The 9,798-nt window shown below is 41.9% G+C and overlaps 1 protein-coding gene across 1 annotated transcript; it reads right to left on the bottom strand.

Moving 5' to 3' along the window:
- Window positions 1-3,185: 3,185 nt before the first annotated feature.
- Window positions 3,186-6,480, bottom strand: LOC135476613 (frizzled-9-like). The gene has a single exon (XM_064756700.1). The coding sequence runs from the start codon at window positions 6,347-6,349 to the stop codon at window positions 4,604-4,606; it is 1,746 nt and encodes a 581-aa protein (XP_064612770.1). The 5' UTR covers window positions 6,350-6,480; the 3' UTR covers window positions 3,186-4,603.
- Between the last annotated feature and the right edge of the window lie 3,318 nt (window positions 6,481-9,798).

Here is a 9,798-nt window from a genome sequence, read left to right as displayed (position 1 = left end):
GCCGTGAAATAAGATATCTGGCAGACAGTGCCCAATCTGGAGGCCTGGGCTGGCTTTGTCCTGGCCACAGGTAGTCCCCCATATCACCTTACATCGCCTTACGTCGCACACTGTTGCTGATCCCCACATTGCTCCCGGTGAATAATACCACTCTATGGCGTATGCCTATCAACTTAATGTCCTATCCCCTCATCCGATACCCCGACACATTCTCCACCGTGTTCTCTGGCCGATCTCTATTCACTGGCAATCTGAACAGAAGCTGTGAAGTCTATTCACGAACATCGTGCCATCTAGCAAAGAACCGAGAGCTACACTGCCAGGTGGATTTGTAATAAACAGCCATTACCAGGAGGATTGGTAATAAACAGCTTGATCGCTGGTACAACAATGGATTCAATATAAATACCATATTTCTGCTCTCATGCAGAGTACACAGTGTCCTCAGAGGTTAGGTTTAAATGATAATATATCTCCACAAAGATGCACAATATTGTAATAAACCAGGGATTTTCGCGCAAAGGGATTGAAGCCTTTAGACAACAATTAATCCCCTCTCTGTTAGGTGGAGAAACTTAACTGCAGCACAGTGAAATCAGTATTTAAATCGTCATGGTAACCGTTTACATATCCAACGTGGCGGTCTAATTCAACACGATGAATATAATGCCCCTAGTTCGGAGTTAAGCGGAATTAGGCGCAATCATGAAGCAGTGGGTCAGAGATCCTAGACGCTTTGTCCATATTAACTGACAAGCTGATTATACTCATCGACTTAAAAAAAATTGAAGAACTTGTCTCTATTACATGAAAAGTAATCTAAGCGTCAAACCTGACATTTGACTGGCAGCCAGGAAAAGAAAACAATCTTTCAAACTGAAAATCGAAAGCACCATACCAATCCAACGCTAGTAATTCAGAGCTAAGAACATGCGCATTAAAGTAACCATTGATATTTACAGGGTTGACGAAGGAAACAAGAAATGCGCGATCACAAAATAGATGGCTCGCTCCAAAGAAGAAGAAAAATACATGTAATCCCAGGTAAGGATCACTTATCAACTTTGAAACCCCAAGTCGATGCTTTTTTTACATGTCGCCCAAGCTATTGACCACGAGTCCCTGTACATGGCAGTGCTGTCGATGAAATCACCTGTACAGTCTCAGCATTGTACATAGTTCTTCAACAGATGCTGTCCTCTATGACCTTCGCTTAATGCGCTAAGGTAGCGTTGTATCCCATGCTTCCGCATCTAACAGAATGTTGGCCTCAAAACAGACATTCGTATACCAGCCGTCAGCCTGCTGTCTATAAACAGAATATGTATCTCAGCTGGGCTTTGAATGCAACTGTTCATATATCCAACCATGTGGTTAAGTACGATGCAGCAGGGTTAAGAGGAATTAGACACAATTATGCCGTAGCCGCCGAACACTGCAGTGTATACGGACGTAATACGCATTTACTTGAACGGTTAGAATAAAATCGTTATTGAGGTAAATTCATAAGAGGCCGTATTTTACAGGTTACGTGTGACCATTTGCCAGCTATCACACTGTTGTCGCTGCTCTCGATTTTCTCTGTATGCTGTACGTCTTAATTGCACTGTAATGTAGTTTGCAACTCACAAAGGGACACACATAAAACCTTATTTGCATTAAATAAAATTCTGTTATGGATAAAAATTTAAAGAAAATATAACCTTCACACTTTTGCGCAATTCAAGAGTCGGAGTCCGATCAAAATAAACTCAACTATATGGAAAGAGTTTGCACATCGTGATTGTATGCCTGGCCTCTTACCTACTGCATGCTGTAAACGCATCATTCAAACAAACAAAAAAGTGCAAAACGGGTCTGAACCAAAGCCGCGTCTACAATGTTTTAACTGATGTAGTTTAGAGGTACGCACACCACATGTATGGCAGTTGAAAGAACAGTTGCCTTTCTACGAATCCGCGCAGGTAGATGTGAATCATAGGCCTACATGTGCCGCTAAATGTCACCATGCCAACTGTCATCATCTGCTTCAAGTTTGAAACAAGGCTTAAGTTTTATTGGTTGTGTACAATTGCAGCACAAGATAAACCATTATCACCTTGTTTTTTTTCCCTTCGCGACTAACGACTTCTGATTTCGTTTGTTCGAACTCACGCCGATCTAAATTTCTTTATTCCCTTACTTTTTGATTTATATTGAAGATATGTTTGGAAATTCGTTTTGGATGTTGACCTAGCAATTAGAAATGCAATATACACCACTAATTCAACCGATAAAAGGAAAACAACTATATGAAAATATTGACACACAGAGGAATTTTCAAGTTAGATAATGGACTTTACTATAATAATTGGTTTGAAAATGGACCTTGTCATGACAGAAGTTTTTAAAATGTAGTTTGACATGCACATTTCAACCCTAGACATTAATATAGAGGTGAGTACGTTATGAGTATGTGAAACATTGACAATGATGCCAAACAGACGCCAGGGAAGTTCCAGGCCAATACATTTAATTAGCGTCCAAATGGTGTACCATTCTAATTTATAACTTGTCGATAATCACAAAATGTGTACCTCAGCTGTGCATTGGTTGCAACTGTTCATACATCCAACGTGACGAGTTTATTCAGCACAATGCATATATCGCCCCCTAGCGCCGGGTTAAGCATATGGCGCAATTGTGAAACAGAGCAGTGGGGATTCTTTATCAAATGGTTTGCACTTATAAAAATACATGATTCAACGAATCACCATTCTTCAACTTCGAAACTCCTGGACAGTAACTCTAAAGTCTAAGATATAAATTCAGCAAAAGGTTCACAAACTTCAGAACTTCTGGTCACTGGCTCTATAGTCTATAAGATATAAATTCATGCTCATCCTGCCCACGTTTAAGGTTGAAATCCAGATTTAACGTGGTGAATGCTACAATCATCCCATCATTCTTAGTGTACAACCTTTGAACTTACGACAACATCTTAAACTGAATGCGATTCATGCGCTTTCACAGAGGATGCAGAAAGTACTGCATGGGTAGAAAGCTCGCAAAATACGTGATCACACATGACAAGATGGGATGATTACAGCATATAAAGAGTGCCACATAAAGAGAATGTACTACACGAAAAATGCAAACTCACTAACAGAACAACTGATCAACAAACGCAATATGAATGACTTGAGTTCAAAATTATATTGTCGAGAACACATAAAGTTAACAATACAAACAATTCTGGCAGACGAGTCCTCCGTGTAGAGGACACATGTACGTTTTCGTGAGTTTCACAGAAAGTCACGTGTTTAACATCTAAACATATACACTTCACAGAATATTGCTTCAGTTTGTTGAAAAGGAAACGTTACAATTCTATAGAGGAAGTTCTTGATCATGAATCGAATTACATTTGAAGCACCAATGTTAAGTTATTGACCTTATATCAACAAAAACAAGCTCAATTCCTTACTTCGTTTACCAAAAGCTGGATACGTTGAAATTATCTATACGTGTTTTAGACTAACACTCGTCTAAAGTATGAGGGCTGTTTTGGTGAGTGACGTTTATAGGCACATCTTTTTAAGAGCGTATAATTTCTGGACGATCATTTATATGTGTTTAAATATATATATTTACATCGATATATCTCTATTCCTTTACAATCACATTAGCACATATATACAATGTCGTAATGGAAAACGTATTCCAGCGAGGGACTGCCCTGATTAAACAGGTACTTAAGAAAAGATATTTTTTCTGGCTTGTTTAAATCAATGATCACCATGCCGTCGGCGATATGAGCCCATGTCGAGAGTGAACCGAAGCCCAAGAAATTAATTTGCACACAAGATCTTGCGCAGCTGACTTTCACGCGTGAATCACTGTAGTCCTACTTCAAAGGTGTTCACTGCATAATTTTCCGATTAAATCACATATCGAAGTAGCAGGTTTTACAATTCACAAGGACGCGACGTTGAGTTGACTTTTAAAACCATACAGGCGTCATGTGTGGGGAAAAGTGTAGAGAAAGACTCGCTGTTCCATTCTCCGTGTATATCGATATACACAGTGTTAGATAAGCCATGCGATCCAATATAGCCTCTCCAAACACTTCATCATTAACAGGCTCAAGATAATCACTTTAATTAACCTTTTCTCGAGTGTTTCAATTCTGCACTGTGCTAGTGTTTCTCCGTTAAGTTGGTGTTTGTAACAAGGGCTATTACTGTATCTGAGTCCGCACAAAGCTCGACCACGCTCTTTCTATTTACCTCAGCTGACCTAGTTTACCGAGAGGGCCCCTTTCTACTGTCAGCCTATACCCACTGCTCATTTAACAGTCGCCGGTGAAATGCCTTCTATCGGAGAGAGAAACACTCTTGTAACAACAAGTCTGCTGAGTGAGTTCACGCCGTGGATAGTGTTGAAGTTATCGGGGCTAGGGGTTATCACATGCTGGGGATTTTAAAGCCAAGTGGAAATGTATACCGTACTGAGTACAACACGTGCGAGAGGATGAAAGTAGTTTGGGGAAAGTGGGGGATGATGATATGCACTGCGCCGAAGTAGTTCTATGTAAGATGACGGCTTTGATGAATGATGAAGTTCACAAGCGAGATGTGGCAGCTTTAGACACGCACTTCTGGCTGCCCGGTTTCATGACTACCACGGGAGCCTGCTGATAGTTGCCCAGGGCGGATTTTCGACGGCTTAACCGCCTGAAGCAAAAGTTTCGCCAGGAGCTGACTGTTTTATAACTCCATATCCACATTCCGCTGGTGATGCCCACGACTAAAGACATGAACACTTTGAGCATATAGACCTCCACCGTGGGCACGGACTGACTCAATGTACACTCCTTCTTAGTGTCTTTAGACAAGTCACACTCGCTTCTCATGGCAATAGAGCGCCAATTCTCAAAATTGATACGCTCATAGAAGTAGCAGCCAATTACACAGGTAGCGGGAACCGTGTACAGCACCGAAAACACGCCAATTTTGGCCATCAGTTTTTCTAATTTTCTGATATTGGTGCCGTCACGACTCCGTAAATTGTTCCTTATTCGTAGCAAGGCAATAAAACCTGCCAGAATAAAAGCTGTACCGACTAGCAGATAAGTCAAGAGGGGGGCCAGCACAAAGTAAGTAAGGGCATTAATGTCTTGGTTGCCCACATAACACAACCCCGTCAATTCGTCCCCGTCCACCCTCCGCATCGTTAAGATCACAATGGTCTTCACTGCGGGTATTGCCCATGCGGCGAAATGGAAATAACTGCTGAGGGCTTCGATAGCTTCTTGTCCCCACTTTCTACCTGCTGCCAAATACCACGTGACAGTCAAAATAACCCACCATAGAGAACTGGCCATACCGAAGAAATACAAAATCAGAAAGATTATAATGCACCAGGTGTTCTCTAAACCTTCTTGTATAAGAAATTCCACACCTGCGATGCCCTTGTCGCAGGAGATGGCGTTCGCCCCCGTGCACGCCCGGATGATATAAGCCACAGAATAAACGGCGTAGCACAAGGACAGGAATATGATGGGACGTTCCGGGTATTTGAAACGGGAGGAATCCACGGCGAACGTCAGCACAGTGATCATAGTGGAAAAGAAACACAGGGACCCCCACACAACCATCCAAATCTCCGCGAATCGTTTGTCTTCTTGGCGAAAGTAAACTTCCATATTACATCGCGGGGCGCATGAGGCAGATGTGTTCTTTTTGTTGACATGCACGAAGCGATCGGGACATCGGTAGTCCGTCGAGGTCGCCCCATCCTCTCCCCCGGGGGCAGTGGTTGTCTTACCCCGGAGGGACTCCAGCAGCTTCCAAATGTCTTCGTTGCCAGGCCTATTGCCATGAGCAGCTTTGTCGTGGTCCGACTCTCCGGTTACGTTAGGTGCTTCCATGCACAAATTACCTCGTTCACTTCTCTCAGGAAGATTAGAACAATCCAAAATTGAAGGCCACTTAAAATTAAGTTTTTCTAAAACGGGTTCACACTTCGATTTGACCTCTAAGCACATGGATCTGCAGGCCGGAATGACTAAAGTCTCGTCAACTTGCTCCGTACACATGGGAGCGTAAAGCGAACACAGGAAAAACTTTAATAATCGCGAACAGCCGAACTGTACTAGAGGTATGAACTCGTGAACCTGGATGGCCGCATCCTTCTGGTTGGTGTGGCCAATGAAGTTAGGCATCAGTGTCATGTTATATCTCATGTCTAAGCACATAGGTATGGTGATCCTCTCACAGCGGCTGTGCTGACCGTGCCTGGCTAAACCCTGGCCACAAGGGAAGTACCCCACACAGGACAGAGACACCAGAACTACCCAACGCCACATCTTCTCTCAAGTCCTGCTGACAAGTCTGGAGAGATGAAGTGTTGTTTGCAGTAAACGGGACCTGACAACTTCTGCCTGTCACACCATCGGCAGGTCCTTCTTTGCCTTCGTACCTTCGCTCACGGCTTCTTCAGCTGAACTGCGCCCGGCGGGAGAACCGCCTCTGTCAAGGAGATCACTTACACTGCCACACAGCCGTCTTAAGCCGTCCCAGTGAAGTCTTGCTGTGAGAGAGAGGGTCGTATGAATACCGTATCACCGGGAAAACAAACACTACATGAAATTGATCCGGCTCATCAGAGCAGAGAGTGTAACGAACGACTGGCTAATCTTGGAGTTAGTCTTGTTCCTCTTTTGCGTCTACTATTTAACACTGCATTGCTTCGACTTGCCGTGTCATTAATTCTACAATTCATTTGAGCATCTTAAAATGGCACTATTTTACCTCGCGCACGCAGTTATACGAATGAGCACGTTGGCTTCCTAGTGGGCGGTTTACATACAGTTAAAGCACGTCCTGTACCATAACAGCCTGTCAATCAGCGAAATTTATTGCCCCATCCGGACGACAGCGGTCCCGCCTCTTTGGAGTAGGTCTTTCATGTGGTAAGCCCGGGACATGAGCAGCTGAATAACGCCACCTTTAGATAATGGACAGTGCTTTCCGTCAAAAACACGCAACAGCGGGTGTGCAAAAGTCACAAGTTGCTAAGTGACTGACTATATATGCGAATACCTGACAGTACTGCTGAGATGGCATTGTTATATATTTCAACCATACATACACACATGCATTATAAGGTTTTCCAGTCCTAACGACTGAAAAATTTTTGTTTGATGAAAAAAAAAAGCATTTTCTTGAAGAAGCAAGAAAACTTGAAAAAGAATGCTTTCTCTATAGTATCAGCACCAGTTTTCTACGGTATTTTGAATTTGAAAGCCCTCTTTGACATACTCAAAGCGTTGTTAAATTTAGCTGAACTAAGTGTTTTTCTGCCTGTGTTCCTCGTTTAATTGATGGCATTTGGAAGAGTTGGAAACAGAGCGTGTAGAATGGCCCCGACTGACAAGTAGGAATGACTCTAATGCTCTAAATGGCCCATTAGACAGCATGGATCATTGCAACACCAGGTGCTATTGTGGGAGGCAAGTTTGAAAACAGCTCTCAAAGGAGCCATTGTCAGCAAGAGATTAGCGTTATCGTCATTGGCAGACTCGCACTTTGCCGCCGTGGTGGGCTTAACCCTCTCTTATCTCGAGTATCCAGCCACTATAGATGGACAACTGTCAATCCGCTGGTCACTTTGTACTGGTCATCCAGCAGCTGACCACTCCCAGGGTGTCCAGTCATAAACACTAATTCATCATCAGACGACCTCTTGAAGCGAACAAGACTTGGTTTGACTGGATAAAAAAAAAAGTCTTGGCCGGTTAAAAATACGAAAGGGTTTGTGATCGGGAAAACAATCCGCAATCTCAAGAGTAAACATTGAAATGGGAAGGAGAGTTTTCTTTAAGTGAAACAAAACATTCACATCAACATGTGTTAATCAAGTTAAACAGCTGAAGTTTTAACATGTCATATTATGGCCGTAAATTAATTTCTCCTGCTCTGAATGATGATACAAGCGGTTTTCAGCTTCTTTCAGACACTAATACTAATTTAGGTGCACCTTTATTTTTCTACACCCCACCCCCATAGGAATAATGAAACGCTCTTGTTGGTGGCCGCTTAAATTTTATTTGTATTGCAAACTCTAACAAGTATTGGGAATTTCAATTTTAACAGATATACAATCGGTGCAAATATTGCTGCTGAATCGAAGTTGAAAGCTGTATCATACTCTGTAATGACAAGTAAATGCAACTATATCCTGGGCAAATGACCACTCACGTTGCAACTAAATAACAAAGTACAAAAGGCATTTTGACAAAAGCGATAATATATTCAGATGGATTAGCATATACATATTACCGGAAACGTGTATATTTATTGTATGTGACAGATGTAAATGGCATGAATCATGCCACAGCGTCCACCGCTGAAAGGAATGGATTTTATACCGGCATTAAGCGTAATAAAACTGAATTTGTTAAACGTCATTGTTGCAGTTTTATGAGATAAAATGTGTTTTATGTGGTAATAGTTCTTTGATATTTTTTTCTATTGTGGATACTTGTACACAGTGCAGTTTAATCGATTTCGTGTTATAAAAAGGCCATCCTTCAACTTCCTTAATAAGCTAATTTGATTTATTTGTCTTACTCTTGAAAATTTGAATAAAATTTGATGTTTTATACCCGGAATTGATTCGAAATGTTAATTAATTATCGATTCGGGGAGAAAATGGATACGTCGTCTACGATTGTTAGAACTATATAATGCTTTTAGCACAGGCCACAAAGGATACATGTCTGTACCAGGCGCGCACAAAGCACTAATTCAAGTTCTCAAAATGGATTGTTAAAACATGGTAATATGCGTTTATTACACATGCGTATCAGAAGTTCTCCCTATAACCCCTGTATCGATAGAAAAAGACCACGCGAACACTAGACTGATCGCTTTATGGAACAGCTTTTTGCACCATATCACAAATTCAAACTGTAAAGTTTTAATTTTACAATTCTCTTAAATGTAATAAACATAAAACACATACACAGCGCTTCTTTAGCGGATGTTAAGGTAAGCTTATACTTCATATGTTTGCAATCAAAGGTTGTTTCGCTTGTTACATTGTGTTTTATATAGTGGTTTTCCACATCATTGCCCTTAAACGGCGACGACACGGCGACTCCTTGTAATATGAGAGTTCCAGTGCCGAAGACACCATGCATGACACCACTGAAACATGTCCAGTGCCGCTTAAATGAAACGTCATGCCGAAGACTCTAGACACTGACACCAGACACTTACTACTTATTATATCCAGTGCTACCTGAATGAAGCTTTATGTCGAGGACACCAAACTCAGACACTAGTTTATTTCACTGCGGAACCAATAGCTTCATATTTTCAGCGCCGCCTAAAAGGGACGCCACGTCGAATACACTAGACATGACATCAGGCACGTACATTCATATTTCCAATGCTGCATGAATGAAGCGTCATGCCAGAGACACCAGACCTGACATCAGACTAATTGTATTATTATACAGTGGAAACAATACCATACATTTATAGTGCTGTCTCAGTGAGGCGCCATGCCGTGGACACCAGGCATGACAACAGACCCAGACATTTGCATTCTTACTGCGGAACCAATGCGGTCGTATTGTCAGTGATACCTGAATGAAAACGTTATGCCGAAGACACCAGACATGACACTCCCGCCATCCACAGTGCATAAAGTCTTTGGTAAATGTGGGTTTCAGTTACAGGCACCTGCGTTCTGAATTTGACCCGGTACTTAAATGTACATTTAAGTATTTTGTTAAAAAAATTGGCT

The sequence above is a fragment of the Liolophura sinensis genome, chromosome 1 (assembly GCF_032854445.1).
Source record: "Liolophura sinensis isolate JHLJ2023 chromosome 1, CUHK_Ljap_v2, whole genome shotgun sequence".
Taxonomy (NCBI): domain Eukaryota; kingdom Metazoa; phylum Mollusca; class Polyplacophora; order Chitonida; family Chitonidae; genus Liolophura; species Liolophura sinensis.
This window is presented reverse-complemented; position numbering and strand designations above follow the sequence as displayed.

What these genes read in the sequence shown, in the direction of transcription:
- LOC135476613 (XM_064756700.1), bottom strand. Translation starts at nt 6,349, where the DNA reads ATGTGGCGTTGGGTAGTTCTGGTGTCTCTGTCCTGTGTGGGGTACTTC.